This window comes from Symphalangus syndactylus, chromosome 3 (genome assembly GCF_028878055.3).
Source record: "Symphalangus syndactylus isolate Jambi chromosome 3, NHGRI_mSymSyn1-v2.1_pri, whole genome shotgun sequence".
NCBI lineage: Eukaryota > Metazoa > Chordata > Mammalia > Primates > Hylobatidae > Symphalangus > Symphalangus syndactylus.
The window spans coordinates 20,497,947-20,514,182 of NC_072425.2; the positions used below are offsets into that span (position 1 = coordinate 20,497,947).

The 16,236-nt window shown below is 56.2% G+C and overlaps 2 protein-coding genes across 8 annotated transcripts in view; one reads left to right on the plus strand and one right to left on the minus strand.

Moving 5' to 3' along the window:
• Positions 1 to 2,298, plus strand: part of PSMB7 (proteasome 20S subunit beta 7) — a 62,738-nt gene extending 60,440 nt beyond the window's left edge. For both annotated transcript variants that reach the window (XM_055271148.1, XM_055271149.2), the window contains exon 8: positions 2,058 to 2,298. In XM_055271148.1, the coding sequence (XP_055127123.1) occupies positions 2,058 to 2,169 (112 nt within the window). In that variant the 3' untranslated portion in view covers positions 2,170 to 2,298. The remainder of the gene's footprint in view (positions 1 to 2,057) is intronic.
• A 1,027-nt stretch (positions 2,299 to 3,325) lies between these two features.
• NEK6 (NIMA related kinase 6) overlaps positions 3,326 to 16,236 on the minus strand; it is a 103,133-nt gene continuing 90,222 nt past the window's right edge. For all 6 annotated transcript variants that reach the window (XM_055271143.2, XM_055271140.2, XM_055271144.2 and 3 more), the window contains exons 8-10: positions 15,877 to 15,971; positions 7,792 to 7,905; positions 3,326 to 4,916 (exon numbers count right to left, since the gene is read on the minus strand). In XM_055271143.2, coding sequence (XP_055127118.1) covers positions 4,806 to 4,916; positions 7,792 to 7,905; positions 15,877 to 15,971 — 320 coding nt within the window. In that variant the 3' untranslated portion in view covers positions 3,326 to 4,805. The remainder of the gene's footprint in view (positions 4,917 to 7,791; positions 7,906 to 15,876; positions 15,972 to 16,236) is intronic.

Genomic DNA, 16,236 nt, shown 5'->3' on the forward strand with positions numbered 1-16,236 from the left:
CTGGCTTGGTGGCTTCCAGCAAATCAGTCTGTCTTGGAAATGGAGGTAAACCAGATGACCTCTAATGAGCCCACGAAGTCCCCTCGGGCCTTTAGCAGGAAGGCAAGCCACCTTTCAGGCCCAGAGCTGTGTTGGGGAACCGGGCTTTGCCGAGCTCCAGGTAGGCAGGAGCCAGGTACTGCATGCAGCCTGCTTCGCTGGTTATTTGCAAGATGCTGCGTGATTTGAGCAAGTCCATGGTGAAGCAGTGATGGGGTAGGGAATGGTTACACCATTCAGGCTGGACAGAGTCCTGGGCGAGGACTAGCCGAAAGCCACGTTTGGGCCACTGAGAAGTGGTATTTGTGGTTGCCTAGGGAACCTGTGCTGAGCACAGGAGTCCTCATCCACAAGGCGTGCAGCAGTGGCACATCCTACTTCCTGGGACGTGGGCTGCTCCGCTTGTAAACAGAGGCTCTAAACACCCAAGAACAGAAAGAAAACCGCCTTGTGGCTGCTTGTGAAAAATCAGCAAGGCGACCCAGAAGGTGCTGGGTGCGTGGTGGGTGTGCAGTAACCTGCAGGGACCCTGCTCCCCATCGGTGTCCTGGGGCCAAGGGCAGCAAGTGTCCAAGCTCCCTGGACTCTCCCTGTTTTCTTCTTGGCCAGTGACTGAAGATGGGGGCACTGCCTGAGTTATGGGAGCCCTCCCAGGGTGGATGCTAGGGTGCGGGCAGGGCGATAGGCCTGAGCAAGCGTCCCATGCCCTGCGCCAGTGTGGGCCTTGCCTGGCAAGTCCCTTCTGCCTCCTCTGCTCGCAGCCCTCCAGCACACAGTCTTGCAGTCCACTGGCACGTGAAGCGGAAGCTCTGAATGCGTGCCGCCGAAATTGGGCACTGTCACCACAGTGGTGAGGAGGCTCTTGTGTGTCCAAGCCTCCTGGAGACACTGAGGGGCAGTTCAGAGGAGTCAGGCACACAGAGGCCACGTGGGACTTTGGCTCCAAGACTGCACGCTGCACCAAGGTTCTAGTGTGTGAGGAATGAGGCATCCTCAAACTGATGGGGTGGGGACACATTGTTCAAAGGTACTTTTGCTTGGATTCTTTGAGAGAGTGGGGGTCGGGGGAGGGTTGGCAGAATAAAGGCAGGCCGTTCTGGGCTGACCGTGCTCCTGACCTGGATGCAGAACTGTGGAAGTTGCCCTCCTTGTTCTGCTTCCTGCTCCCTCTTTTAGCCCATGTGCCCAGGGGAGAGGATGGGTGTTCCTGGAGCACAAGGTCATGGCACAGCCAGCAGCCTTCTGGTAGTTCCTGAAGGACAGCAAGTTTGACAGAGATACTACCCCAGCTGGGGCTAGAGCAGAGGAACAGTTGGTTGTGTGCTGCCATTTGACAGTATCCTAATTCCTGACCCACTGTGAGCATTAACAGCCCAAATATGTATCTTCTAGACGGTCTGGTGCTCAAAGAAACCTCTGCCAGATTCACTCCAGGAAGAAGGTGTTGGGTGTGTCCTAGTGGGGACCCACTGTGTCCCTGAAAGGGACAGTTAACTTTTCTTGAGACTTGAGAGTGGTCTGAAATGACAAGCCCAGAGTCTGGCTGCACATACTTTTACACTGTTTATGCTTCCAGATGTTTGTACAGTGTCTAAGGTAACAGTTAAGTCATTCTTGTTGCTGCACGGAAGAGCAATCATGCCCTTCTCTTGTGTAATGATGGGATTTGCTTCCTGCTGTCCCTGAAAGGTACTGTAAGGAGGTTGAAGATTGATGTCAAGGGACCAAGTGCTTCCCAGCACTTGCTGGGGATGGTGGGGTGGGGGGAGAGTCACGTGTCCACCAAGGGCCAGGTGTCGTGTTCACTAATGACACTGTGCCTCCCAGGCACCCCCATTTTGCAGCACTTGAGAACTGAGGAAGTTGAATCCCCCAAGATCACAGAGCTGGGATCGGGGGAGCCAACATTCCAGTCCAGCCTGCTCACTGCCTCGCCTGAATATTTATTTTCACTGTCTCCTGCCCTCTGGCACCTTGAGGAGAATCCTAACTCTGTGCTTTTGTTTTTCTCTTACTAGGCTTGGCCGGTACAGGTGTGAGAAAGGGACTACTGCAGTCCTCACTGAGAAAATCACTCCTCTGGAAATTGAGGTGCTGGAAGAAACAGTCCAAACAATGGACACTTCCTGAATGGCATCAGTGGGTGGCTGGCTGTGGTTCTGGAAGATGGTGGGCATTGGAGGTCCAGTAAGACATTCACGTGGCTAGTGTTTGCTGAATGAAACTCAATAAAAAACAAAAACCAAATTGGGCAGCTGAGGTCTGGGCACTGTGTGGTGTTTTTGGGGGCAGTCGGGGGCTGCTAAGGCCATTGGCCTGGCCCTTCAGGGTGCTGATCCTCCTCAAGCACTGGCCTAGGCTCAGGAGAGCGAAAGAGCCATGCGCCCCTCCTGGGGACAGATGATAGGTTCCGTCTGCCGTCAGAAGTCAGAGTGGACTCCCTTGAGGCTTCAGGTGAACATCGATACTTACCCCTTTTGCTGGCTGACTTTGTTCGGGGTGGCCTCAGGTTTGGTTTGGTTTTGAAATGGGGTGATAAGTGCAGCACAGCCTCCACCTCAGCAGCCAAGTAGGAAAGAAATGGCAAAGCCAAAGCTGAGTTCTCAAGCCCAGCTCAGTTCTGAGAACCAAGAGAAGGTGGGCAGGTGCACCGCCAGAGCTGTGTGAAGGTGGGTGGACCTCACTTTGGCCGGTTTCACAGAAATAAATGTTTTGGGGTTACTGTTTTGTAGTAAGTAGGACATGATCATTTCACAAACACTCGGGCCTGGTGAGTGGCTGAGATCGTGCGCTTCCAGAGGGTCCGACTGGGCAGATTGTTCTCAGTGTGGAAAGCGGGTGGCATGCACAAAGTAGGTTGATTGCGTGCTGGGTTTGGCAGTGTTGGGGAGACACGGTAGGGGCTCAGAGAACTGGAAGCAGAATATTGGCAAAAAGTTAGTGTGGAATCGGAAAAACCTTCAGTGGTAAGCACTAGGCAGGCGACAGCGACTTGATTATTCTGTGGAGAGAGCATTCCAGGGTGAATCTGCTCTCAGGCCAGCTCCTGTGTTACAGCTGCCAGGAGCCAGCAGCAGGCTGGGGAGAACAATGGAATTACCTCATGAGGGCAGAAACTCGGCTGATTGATGAGTATCAGAATTATTGGGGGAGCTTAAAGAAGAAATCCTGGGATTACTGAATGGGGCCTGGGAAGTTGTGTTTTTCAAGGTTCCTCAAGAAATTGTGCTGCGGACGCTGTTTAAGTTTTGGATCTACTGGTTTAAAAGCAAAATCTCCAAAGCCATTTTAAAATCTTCATGAATTCTAAGTAACTCCCAGTCACCCTGTTTTATTTCAGCCATGGAGAAAAATACAGAGGAAAGGCTGCATGTGGAGAGACTGTCGGGCCGACGGTGTCACAGCAGATCCGAGTCCACGCGCGGAAACAGCAGCCGCCCGGCCCTGGGTGTTTCCTCCAGGAAAGGCCGGGTCAGTGAATGCCTGCAGGCAGCAGGTGTCAGAAATCACCTGCCCGATGCCAGCGCTGCTCTTGTCTGGAGGGCCAGACTGTCACGAAGTCAGTGACGACAGCTCAGACCACTGGAAGGTTAACTTTACGTACAAAAGCAAAATGCAGATGATTTCCTTCAGAACTGGAGTTTTCTTGGGTTCACATTTATAAATTAGTCTTCACAGTTAATCCTGTTTGGGAACAAGAAATAAGGAACACATTTCCGGTTTCCTACACATGATACAGGTGTCCATTAATTCTCGACTTCCGTGGTCCGTGGCCTTCAGTTTGTGAAGGGTGAGTGGCCACCATTTTTGGATCATCTACTCTGTTAGCTAACTTGCATATTTTATTTCAGATTCTGTCAGCAATCCTGAAGGTAGATAGGTACTATTAATCTCATTGTACAGATGAGGAAACGAAGGCTCAGAATGGCTAAGAAACTTGCCCAAGCCCAGAGTCACGCTAGGAAGTTGCAGAACCAGAATTTGTAAAGGACAGCCCTTCGCTTTTTTTTTATCCCATGCTTCCTTCCCACGGAGGAAAATGCTTAACACTGATCATGAAATGAACCGCCAGCATTCAAGGAGGTGACGAAGTTCCTGGTATATAGCAGGTGTCCAGGAGAAGATGGCCCAGCCTGGCTGCCAGGAAGATGCTCCTGCTTCCCGATGCCTTTTGCCTGTGACGCTCTGGCCAGGTGCAGGGCTGTCATCGTCACTCACCAAATTATAAAACATAGATAAAAATGTTAGCAGAATCACCACTCCATGGAAAAAAATGATTTCCACTTTATCCCTTTACAACAGAGTAAATTAAGCACACAGCTTGATTGAAAAGATACTAAGAACTAAACTGAACTCGGTACTAACCATTTTCAAAGGCTCACTACACAAATCACACGGTCTCCTGCAAGTCTCCTGTTAGCATAAGCCTTGACAGGTCACTGGAGGAATTACCTTAAAGATTCACATTACAATCCAGATACAGGGGGCTGCCGTGGCTCGCTGAACCACCTGCCCTTATTAACCCAGCTGAGATTGTCCACAACAGTATAAAGAAAGGACTTTAGAATTTGACCATCAGTGTGGCCAGCGCCCCTCCCTCAGCTGCTCTGCCTTCAGCATCTGCTGTAAGGCCGGGCAGCCTTTTGGGGAACCTGCTGAACCCTGTGGTCTTAGCTGTTGTAGGCTGCAAGGTGGCCACTCGAAGAGAAGACGACTCAAGTAAGGCAAAGTGGTGCTGGCTTTGATAAGGCACAGCGCGTCCACGCTCAGGTGCTGGACATCCAGACGTGCATCTGCTTGGCCACCTGGTGCACATATCCGATGTCAGGTCTCTGGTCGGGGTCAGGGTAGATGCACATGCTGACCAGTTCTCGTAACTGCAGGGGAGAGAACGGTGCGTTATTCTCAAGAAAGCAGCCTTACTGAGGCTCCGCACTCCGCAGTCCGTCTGCATGAAGGCATTTCATCCTCAGAGCAACTAGATGGTCCCGTTGTCCCCGTTAGAGCTGAAGAACGGTGTTTGTTTAGCTGGGGCAAATAAGGGGTGCGCAGCTGCGTGGCTCCCAAGGGCTAGCCAGTACCCCTCCTAGGCCTGTCTAGTCCCAAAGGCTGTGCTTTGAGATCCTAAGAATGGTTAACCTCCAAATAGTTTTGAACTTGTAGCTGTCCACACCATTGGGCAAAGTGTGTGTCTGTGTGTGTGTCTGCTGTCACTCACGCAGATGCCCAAGCCAGAGGACAAAACTCAAGGCAAGGGCTTATTGATCATAATAAACGCATTAACATGCAGCAGGGCTGCAGTCTGCCCACCCCCGGCCCCTTTATTGTGCTCATGAAAGACGGAGCTTTTAATTATACAGACACTGAAGGCTGCTCCCGCCCCGAGGTGGGGGAGGGGCGCCTTGCGCCTCTGATCGCCTCCGTTCTTCTGATAGCCGGAGTGCCAATTATTTTAATGGTAATTAAAATAATGACCTTAAAATGCCTACATCTTACCCTGCATCACGGGCTCACAGCCATTGGTTTTCATTTAAATACCTGCTGCTGGAGTGGTGGCCAGCCCCGCAGGCTGCAGCAGCCGCAGCAGCAGCAGGAAGACGGGTGGTCCTGAACCAGAGGGGGCTCTGGTGGTCTCAGTGGCCACACTCAGAGTCTGGGGAAGGCCCACGGGACATTCGGGAGGCCCGGGGGCTACTGCTGCGCAGGCCCCTTAGGCTGAGGGGTGGGACCTGGGCTTCCTGTAGACTAGGGCTCCTCTCAGCTGATGGGACATTTTCTCCCTGGGCCGCAGAGCCTTAGGGTATCCCCTCGCACCTGCGTGCATGCCTTCCAACCGAGAAGCCCAGGTGACACGGGGCCTGCAGCCTGCTAGGCTGCTCCTGGAGTCTGAGGTCGCCTATGGACGAGACAGCTGTTTCTGAACCTTATAATATTTGGGGGAAGGTACCTGTGGTTGGCCTCTGACAGGTTAAAATACCCAAGAAAACCAGATTCAGGTGAAGTGTCTGTGACCCAAACTAATTTATGAAGTAAACGCACAGTTGGCAGTAAGTGCATGTTTGAAATTTTCAGAATTCAAGAGAAACAAAAATAATAAAAGTGTCTTATTTTCATTTCTAAGCGGCGATATAACTTGAAAATAGGGTGTGCTGAGGGGCTCCTGAGCACCACCTCTCACTCCTAAGCATGGGACCCAGAGAGAGCCAGTGCTCGGGGGAGTGGGGAGTGGGGGCTGGTGGCCAGGAAAGGGCTGACTTGGGACGGGGGCTTCAATGTTCATTTCAGCCTCATAACTGAAGCAGAGAGGGCGGCTGCCATTTCTAGACTGACAGCCAAAGCACAGAGTTGTCATCAGCTCCAGTTGCACAGCTTCAACTTTCTGAATCATACACAAGTCCGAATTCAGAAGATGAGAAAGGAAAAAGCAAATGGCAACTATTAACTGTAAAGAGATGCAACTTGTTTTTCCTCCCACTGGGAAGCAGAAATACTTCCTCCAAAGGTGCAGGTCAGAACTTGGGAGCCAGGAGAGGAAGGGCACTGTGCAGTGCCCGACACTCCAGCTCCTCTAGCCCTGGAGTCCGCAACGCCAGCGAGCACAGGCTCAGCACAGGTGCCCCGCGAGGAGCCTCCTGCCTGGACACAGGGGCGGAGCACCCAGGACCTGCCCTTTTTTAACTTGCCTGTGTCTGTCTGTTCCTTATTGGTAAACTGGTGAGGGGAAGATTCAACTCAGGAAGTCTGAACATGAGCTGTTATTATCGCGAGGTGATGGCCTGTGGTCCTATGGGGTGGACCCAGGGAGGCCCCAGACTTATCCACTAGCATTGACCTTGAACAGAGATAAGGGTCACATGACATTTAGTGAGCACTGACTGAGCCAGGCCCCATCCATTGGCCACTTTGGATGGTGGTGGCAGTGTTAGCCTGGTGCCTTACCTTAATCCTTACACTGATCCTGTGTGGAAGATTTAATATTATCCCCATTGTATAGGTGAAGAAACGGAGACTCAGGGAGGTTAGGGGACTCACCTAGGAACAGTGCAGAGAGTGTGAACATGTGTCTACACTTACGACCCTGCTATGCCAGGAAACCTGTCCTTTCTTCCTCACTATTGTCCACCAAGGAGTTTATCTATTAGTCCCATCTTCAAGGTGATGGAGCCGAGGAAGAAGATATTCACACATTCCTAGTAACTGGCACAGCTCCACACCAGACCCGTCGGAGCTGTGTCCACGGCTCCTGCAGCCAGTGTAAAATGTTGACAGCAGAAGCCCAGGGTGTTAAGTCTGTTATACCATAAGGAGGAAACTGACCAGTCCTCCTGCCGTAGTTTCCTGTAATGGGAGCAGAGTGGCCACCATCGGTGGTATGGGGACGCCAGGCCTGCTGCATCCTGCCTCTGTATCTGTTCCCATGTCTGGCATGGCACAGACCCTGTCCTGGGGACCTGCAGCAGTGGGCCTCCCACTGGAACACCAAGTTGGGAGCTGAACAGGTGGAGGTGTGCCAAGGGCCACGTCCCACTGGTTCCTACCTGGGGGTCCTACACTGAAGCTGCATGGTGAAACCCCTTCTTCAGTGCAATCACCTACTTTCCCCTCTCCAAGTCACTTTTCCAGAAAGCTCCCTTTCTGCACCGTGTAGGGTGAGCCTAACCTCAACCACACAGCTGTGGTGTTTTGGAGCGGCCCTCATAAGCCTCAGTGGCCTCCCAGGGCTGGTGAGGTCTCCGGCTCCTGCAAACTCACCTTCTCGGAGTAGTGCTCCCCGGGGAGCGGGGGGTAGTCACACTGCTCGATCTTCTGGCACAGGGAGAAGAGATTCATCTTATCTCCATAGAAGGGGCTCTGGAGGGCTGCCATCTGCAAGGGAGGGGGACAACGAAGATAAGCTTTCGGCCTCAAGGCTCAGAAGGACTGGAGAGGAGGCGGCTGCTCCAGATTGGGGCATGGGCTCTCTCTGGTCCTGACTGCGGCGAGTCCAGCAGGACTTCTCCCCCCGAATCATGCTAGGGTTCAACAGAGGAGCAGGCACAACACCACCCTGGTTCTATCACTGGATTAAGTGGGCACGAGGGTTTCGGTGACAAAACTTTAAAGGCAATAAGGAAGGGCAGTTAGACGCTGCGAGCCAATTCCACCTTGCTCCCACCTCAGCCCGGGGGACCCAGGCTCCGTGTGGCAGGTTCCCGAGTTCACAGTCTTATTTCCGTAAAACACAATTTCCAAGATGCCCGCAGGGGCAGGTCTCTGTGCCCCACGTGTTCAGGGAGCTTTCCTTACCTATGGACGGACATTTTGGGGTGGGGTGGGGTGGGCCAGAGAAGGGTGAAGCATTTCACTGTGGCTGTTCTTGCCAGCCCCTCGCAGAGCTGCTGCCTGTGGAAGCCAGCTGCCGATATCAGGGCAGGGGGAGCAGGGGGTTCAGGAGGGAGGGAGGCAGCCTCCTGCCCCTGGATAGAGGTGTGCAGCAGCTTGTTGGAGGCAACCTTCAGGGTGGGAGGGAAGCGCCTGGCTCCACAGCCAGCCCTAGCTCTGTCCGGACCCCAGCTCTGGCACTTGCTGCGTGTCCGAACTTCAGTTTCCTCATTTGTAAAATGTCCCCACCCGCAGGCCTGTGGCGAGGATTGGGCTGGCACACGGAGGAGGCACCACCAGCGGGGCCATGACCACCTTTGATGAGGTGAGGCCTGTAGCACCGGTTCTGCCCTGAAGGCCGGCCACAGCCATGGGGGAGAGAAAGGCCTGTGGGGCGGTGGCCCCCTGTGAGTTCTTAGCTGTCAGGGTGCTGCCAGGCCGCCCCAACACTCAGAGCACTCACAGGGGACTCCTCAAGGGGGTGTGCAGGGGCCACAGTGGCCCTGAGGCAGTGGTGCAGCAGCCCAGCATGGCACCCGCTGGCCCCATTATGAACCCATAATGGGAAAGAGCTTCTCGTCACTCCAGCTTACTGTGGCTGACCACCCCCTGGACCGCCCCGAGGCCCAATGCCTCCGGCTAGTGAAGTGCCGTCCGGCGAGTGCCCTCCTGCTGTTTGGCCCTGGTTCCCCCTCGGAGGGGCCAGGCTGCCAGGGACACCCTGCTCTGGCTCCTTGGCCAAGGGCTCCTGGGCTCCTACCAAGGGGCCCTGGGATACCTGGGGAACCGTCACTTGTCCTCGCGCCCCAGAGGCTGAGCGGGGAGGAGTCCTTGGTAGCAGGGTTTGAGGGTGCCCGTCAGCTTGGGTTTCCTGGTCTTGCCCCATTCTCTGTTCGTCCATGAACAGGTGTGGTGACCCCAAGGGCCTGCCTCCTTCAGGAGGGCGTGGAGGAGCTTCAGAGCCTGGCACCATCCTTGGGTTTGCAGGTGGCCTTTGGGGAAGCTGCTGAGTGCAGCCTGGAGACTGTGGGCTTTCCTCAGCCCCAGGTTCAGCACCCTCGGGACCAGGGGCCCAGGCCAGGCCAAGTGCTTTCAGGTGGGTGTTTAGGGACGGCATCACCTCTGTCTTCCCGCTGGCTGGGAGCTTGGGCCCCTCGGAGAAGGGCTGGGAACCCATGTGGAGCCTGAAACCCACCCTTGGAGGAGGGCTGCAGGGAGGGTCTGGCCAGGCAGGGGAAGTGTGAGGATGCAGACGCCCTGCCCATTTTGGGGTCTGCTGACCTGACCGGGAGCGGGCTGGGAACCTGCCAAATGCACCACCCGGATGACGCGTGTCCAGGAATTAAAACGAGACCCTCGCGTGCAAAGGGTTAATCGGGCATTTTCAAAGGACATCTGTTGCCATAACAGAGAGCAGCTGAGACTCCAGGACACTCACCTGGGGTGATCTGGGTACCCCCGAGTTGCAGCTGGAGGATTAAGGTGGATTTTCCTGGACTGTTACTGCGCAGCGTAGAAGGGATATTTTGAGTGTTGGTCCTGTGAAAGCAGGCCCTGGTTTTTCGTGTGGCTGACCCCGGAGAGGAATCAGCCGATCTTCAACTTCAGATCATGCCCATTTGATCTGAATTTTATAAACCTCGCTGCTGGGAACTCCAAAGGCCCCAGAACACTGAGGGGAGCATTGAGCCCCCAAGCTGGCCTCCGCTTCCGATCATGTCTCTGCTCTTTCCAGCACTTTCTCCGCATCGTTTCAGAAAAGCCTTTTGAATGGGGTCAGCAGTGAGCTCTGCCAGAGGACCCCTCTCGGCCTTCCCCAGGAACAGGCCTCCTCCATCCGCCCCAGCCTGCCCCCACTCTGCTGCCGGCCACGGGCCTTCCACCCTCATCAGGGCAACAGGCTGTGAAAGGAGCTCTGGGCTGCGGGGATTAGAACGATTACCCTGGACGGCGAGATCTCCTTCTACCAGTGACCACCCAGCCTCTGACTGGTCGAAAGAGAGGACTCTGTCTGGGGCCTCGTTAGAACTGCCGAGGCCGTGGCTCTCAGCGCTGCTCCTCAAATGCCAAGCTCTTCTCTCCGGTGTTATCAGGGTGACATATAGCCGAGGAAAAGGGGGCGGGTGGGCCCTGGCCCCCACCGGGAGGGCTCAGAGAAGCTGGTGTGTGATCTGAGATGTCAGAGGGACAAGGAGGATCTGACTCCTGCCTGTCAGGGCCTCAGACACCCATCTCATCACCCAGTGTCTCTCAAGCACATCCCAGACTGAAGGGTGCCTGGAGGCCAGGCGGTCTGCCGCCCTGCTCCTCCACCACGGAGGGGCGTCCAGGCCGCTCCGCCGTCCGAGCAGGATTCCAAAGCAGCGTCCCGGCCAAGGCTCTGCAGGTCTTGAGTCCGCTGTCTCGCTGGGTCTCAGTCCCAGCTGGGCACCTCGAGGCTGCTGCGAGAAGGCCCCCCATGAGGATCCTAGGACTGGCACTGAACAAGCCAATTCCTCTAGCTCTGTACTTGCAGCTGAGCTCCCACATAGATAACAATCAGTCTTGCAGAGCGGGCAGCCCGCTGGGCACCTCCAAGGGCATCTGGGTAATGAGAAACAGAGCCCGGCCTTCCGATATCCCAAGCTCGGGCATTGTTGCTCCCAGCTCCCACCGGGGGCTCCCCACCGCCTGGCCTGCGAGTCTTATGATTCACTCCATGTTCGGGCCAGTGCTGCTGATTCCAGCCTCTTCAAGACACTCTGCTGGGGCCCCACCCAAGGGCCAGGTGCGGGGCTTTGTGGTGGCTCCCACTAGCTAGGGTCAGCGCCAGCAACTCCGGTGGCCACAGGAGGTCCTCAGTAATAGCTGAAGCCCAGGTGTGAGAGGGTATGGAGGACTCAATGATGGGCCCCAAAGATGTCCACCACCGAATTTTTGGGACTTGTAAATGACACCTTATAGGGCAAACAGGATTTTGCAGCTGTGATGAAATGTTGGCTCCTGAGATGGGGGCATTATCCAGGTGGGCCCCAGTGTAGTCACAAAAGCCCTCATGAGAGGCAGCCCAAGAGAGAAGGTCACAGAAGACGGGAAGACGCCAGGCTGACGCACACCAGAGGCTGTGGTGACATGAGGCGGGGACCGAGGACCGCAGGTGGCCTCTCCATTTTCCATGGAAAACACAAGGAAACAGATTCACCCCCAGAACCTCCAGAAGGCGCCTGCCCGCTGACACCTTGACTTAGCCCAGCGAGACTGATTTTGGACATCTGGTCTCCAGAATCCACGAGATGTAAGAGAGTAAACTTACGTTGCTTGAAGCCATCGGCGTGGTGGCATCTGTCACTGCAGCCACAGGGACGAGCACAGGGGCTTTTGAGCCTTCTGGGCTGCACTGGGGCTTGGGGAAGGGCAGGTTTTCTCCGGCTGTGTCTGTCACCAGGGCCCAGGTGACCTGGGTATGTGCCCTGTGCAGGATCCTCAGCAGGATCCCCCGGAGAGGGCGGGGGGCTTTGTCACAGCTCTTCAGGCTGGTGCCCCTGGAAGACACCACAGGCTGTGGGGCGGGAGGCTCCGGGTGTGACTGCGGGAGGCCTCTTTCTAATTACACGGCCGTAGGCTCAGATGTGGCTCCCCGCCCTGTCTGCTGGGGAAACGCCTGCTTCGCCTTCCCCTTCCCCTTTTGGGGCTGCAGGAGTGGGGAGGGGGTCACCTGGCACAGAGCCCCTGCCCCGTCGCCCTTGGATGGGCCAGCCACGGGTGGCCACAGCAGCCTGCTGCTGTGTGAGGCCAGGGCTGCTAGGGTTAGGTCAGCGCCTGCTGTCCCTGAGGATGCCAATCCCCTCAGGGCTTGACTGCTGTGTTTCATTCACTTCCCACTGCTTGCTGACTGGTATCCACCCCTGGCTGCGATCTGTGCCCCGAACCACCCCTCGCTGCGATCGGTACCCCCGCAACTGCGATCCATCCCCCATACCACCCCCCCGGCTGCGATCCGTCCCCTCGCTACCCCCCGGCTGTGGTCCAGCCCCCCAAGCTGCGACCCACAAAGCCCCACTCACTCCAACAAATAAGTCAGCTCAGCATAACCCGAGCCTCAATGCCAGGGAGCCATGAAGGCGGGACTGCCTCATGAGATGCACATTTAGGTGCCCACAAATGAGGACTCGGAGGAGGACTGCCCGACCCAGAATTCAGTGAGGCCTGGCACAGGATGGGCTGTGCCTGCCTCTGCAGAGCGGAGACAAAGACTGAGGCAGGGAATGGGGCTGGGAACCACAGGGCTAGTTCTCGAGTGGAGGGCCTGGCACAGGCAGAGGGAGCCAGCTGCTAGCCTCCAGGCCCCAGCCCCGGGGAAGTGGGCACAGCTCTGTCAGCCTGGCCAGCCTGTGTGTGTGTTCATGTGTGGAAAGCCCATGGTTCATGGGAGACAGGAAGCAGCTTACAAAAACACAAAGCGGAATGGAAAAAGAAACGAAAAGCCATCTGACCCAGGGACGAGACACATGAGGAAAGAAGGACAAAGCGGAGCCTCCCCGGGGACTGAGGCTGGGCTGCGTTTTGGCTTCCCGCTGGCCACAGCAAAAAGGGAAGCCTCGTGCCGGAGGTGGGCAGAAGTGCCCGTGCTTGGCCCGTGGCTGGTGGACAGGCCCGAGGGCCTTCTCTGACTTGGGTGCCTCACCCCTAGGGCCTCATTCCTTCCTCACTATGACAAAGTGGGCTGGGAACTCATTCTACATATGGGACACCTGAAGCCCAACGAGGAGGGGCTGACTTGCCTGGATCCTTCCGTGGGTGGCCCTGGAGCTGGGATTTGGATGCAAGTGAGGTGGTAAGTGAGCTGCCTACACACAGACACATGCTCTAGTTCAAAAGTGTGCTCAGCAACCGCCCACTATGCTGCAGTCATTTGCCCGGGCCTTGGGAGACCTAGAACGCCTGTCTCTGCCCCTCAGGATCTGACACCAGGTGAACGATGCCCACTTACAGGTGGGTTTGCATCCCCTCCTCAGACCCTAGGGCAGGTGGGGGCAGGGTGGTGACCCTGGGGCCCTGAGTCCAGGGACAGCCAGGTTAGCAGGTGACATCGGTGTGACTCTACTGCTAGCCTCAGGGACCTTGGTGGCCAGAGTGGCCACCTGCGTAAGTGCCTGGACTTAGAGGAGTCCCAGAGAGACTGGATCTCACGACTCCTCCTGGGGGACACACACTGGCAGCACGGTGGCTCTGTGCCACTCAGCAACTCTCCTCACCCAGGGCTTTCCCACCTGGATTTAACATCTTCTCTACAAAATAACAGGCACGCACCCTCCCTGCGGCTGTTCGGAATGTGCAGGCACACAGGGCCCTACACCAGCAGGTTTCCTCCTGTCTCAGAAGAGTTTCGACTTACATGTCTTGTCTCCTGTGGCTAAAGACACTGACTTCCCTCCAAATTCTCTCCTACATCCACTGCCCTCCCCTGAGCCCACCCATACACCCTGCTCAACACTCGCCACCCCAATCCACCCAGCAGCTGGACTGTGGAGAGACAGGGAGGCAGGGAGGACAAATGTCTCTTTCCCTTTCACCTGCAGGGCACTCCCCCATCCACTGCAGACACTCCACAGCTGCTCCAGTTAGGTCCTCATTCAAAGCTCCTCCTGCAGCCGATGCCCTGGGGAGTCCTGGAAAGAGCACCTGGCCTGCTTCCCAGCTCTGTCAGGGCCGGACTCACCCACAGACCCTCTTGTCACCCACATCTGCTGAGCTCCGGGAGAAGGGGTCCCACCCTCTTGTCACCTGCATCTGCTGAGCCCCGGGAGACGGGGTCCCAAGCACCAGTTCCACAAGGACCACACCTCCAGCCAGGCTGTTAAAATGAAATATAGCAGGTCACCGGCTTATAAAGAAAGATGCTGCCAGCCTGGCTAACATGGTGAAACCCCGTCTCTACCAAAAAATATGAAAATTTGCCAGGTGGGGTGGCGGGCGTCTGTAGTCCCAGCTACTTGGGAGGCTAAGGCAGGAGAATTGCTTGAACCTGGGAGGTGGAGGTTGCAGTGAGCCGAGATTGCGCCACTGCATTCCAGCCCGGGTGACAGAGTGAGACTCTGTCTCAAAAAAACAAAAGAAAGATGCTGTGAAGTTTAAACCCCGCAAACAGATCAGAGTTTTGATCTCATAGTCTCAATCTGTAATGTGGGGAGGGGAAATCTCACCACCAAAAGACCCTGGCCACAAGACCCTGGCCAAGAGAGCAGCCACGGGTCCCACGTGGCCCAGCAGCAGGCAGCGTAGCCCTCAAGTTCATGCACAAGGGCTGTGAGGTCAGCCTCAGAGTCGACGGTCCCAAGGGGACAGAGCAATCAGGCTCTGCGGACAACTGCGCAGCACTTGAGGCAGGCGCCGGACATGCTGTCCTGAGCATCGCTGCTGTGGACTGTCACCGGCCACAGCAGTTGAGACTGAAGTTCTTTCAGTGCGTCAGCTACAAGCCAGACCCCACATCTGCTCAAGTCAGCTCCAGGGAAAGGAGAAAAACAATCAGGATTCCAACTGTAAAACCCAGCCGGGCTCGGTGTCTAACAGCCTGGGGGGTTTCCAGAGCCCTTTCCTGTCTCCCATTTATCAGGACTGAGGACAATGCAAGACAGGTGGTCCTGTTCCCATCCTATAGATGTGGAGGGGCTCAGCCAGGTGGATGGAATCCCGGAGCCACCCAGCCTTTGGTGGTCTAGGGGCAGGGGAGAGCTTGTGTGGCTGCCAACCTGGACACCGGAGAGCTTAGGCCTCCCTCCTGCCGGTGGCTGCAAGCCACAGCTTCATGGCCAAGAATGGCTCACGCTCCCCACACCTCTCATCACCTGGGGCCCCAGTGTGGCTGGACAAAATGGGTGGGGGGCTTCCATTTATTCTTATTGTCTCACGTCTGGGCTCACCAAAACTCAGAAATGTTCCTGTCCCTTTGTCCAGGCAGGCCACCAGGTCTGGAAGTGGCCATCCCCTAGCTCCATTTCACAGCCCAGGGGAGAGGTGGTGGTCTTTAGGGAGACCCACATTTCTGGGCCTGGAGGGGGTGGCCACCTGTCAGTGGAGAGCGATTCAGGGGCATGAGGCAAGTCTGACTCCTCTCCTGATCCCAGGTGCCCTGCATGGGGCCTGACCCATAATAAACGATGAACAGAATCGCCGGTGTGTTATTGTGGTTACCAGGGCGACGGGGGCAGGGGCAGCTGGGGATCAGCTGCCTGGCCTGTGCTCCCTCTGCCTTCCCTTCCCGGACCCCGCCCACTGCTGCCCACCCCCTAACAGCCTCCACCAGCCTGGCCCTGCAGACCAGGCCCCACGTGGGGCTGAGGAGGGTGAAGGACAGGGCCCTGGTGGTACTGATGCCTCAGGCAGACATGACATTCCTGGGTTCCAACCCTGAGCTGGTAGGGTGAGCCCTGTCCTAACTGGGCACCCCCCACGCATGTCCCACCAAATGCTGCTGAGCCGCGGGCAGAGACTCACCTCGTACAGCAGACAGCCCAGGGACCAGATGTCGGACTTGAAGTTGTAGCCGTTCTCATGGATCCTCTCCGGTGACATGTAGTAGGGCGTCCCCACTGCAACACAGCAAGGGGGGCTGCTTACGCTCCATGTAGGGCAGGGGCAGGGCACAGAGGTGAGGTTGGAGGGAGGGCACATGGGGGCTGGGGAGAGACTGTGCCTCGGTCTCTGAGCAGCCCCTTTCCCTCTCTGGGCCTGTGCCTTCCTCTGTCAGATGAACAGTTGGATCAGAGGTTCCCATGCTAGCAGGGCACTAAACACCTGGGGTGCCGGAGGACTTGAAGCAGATTCCCTGGACCCACCTAAACCAAGAATCAGGCT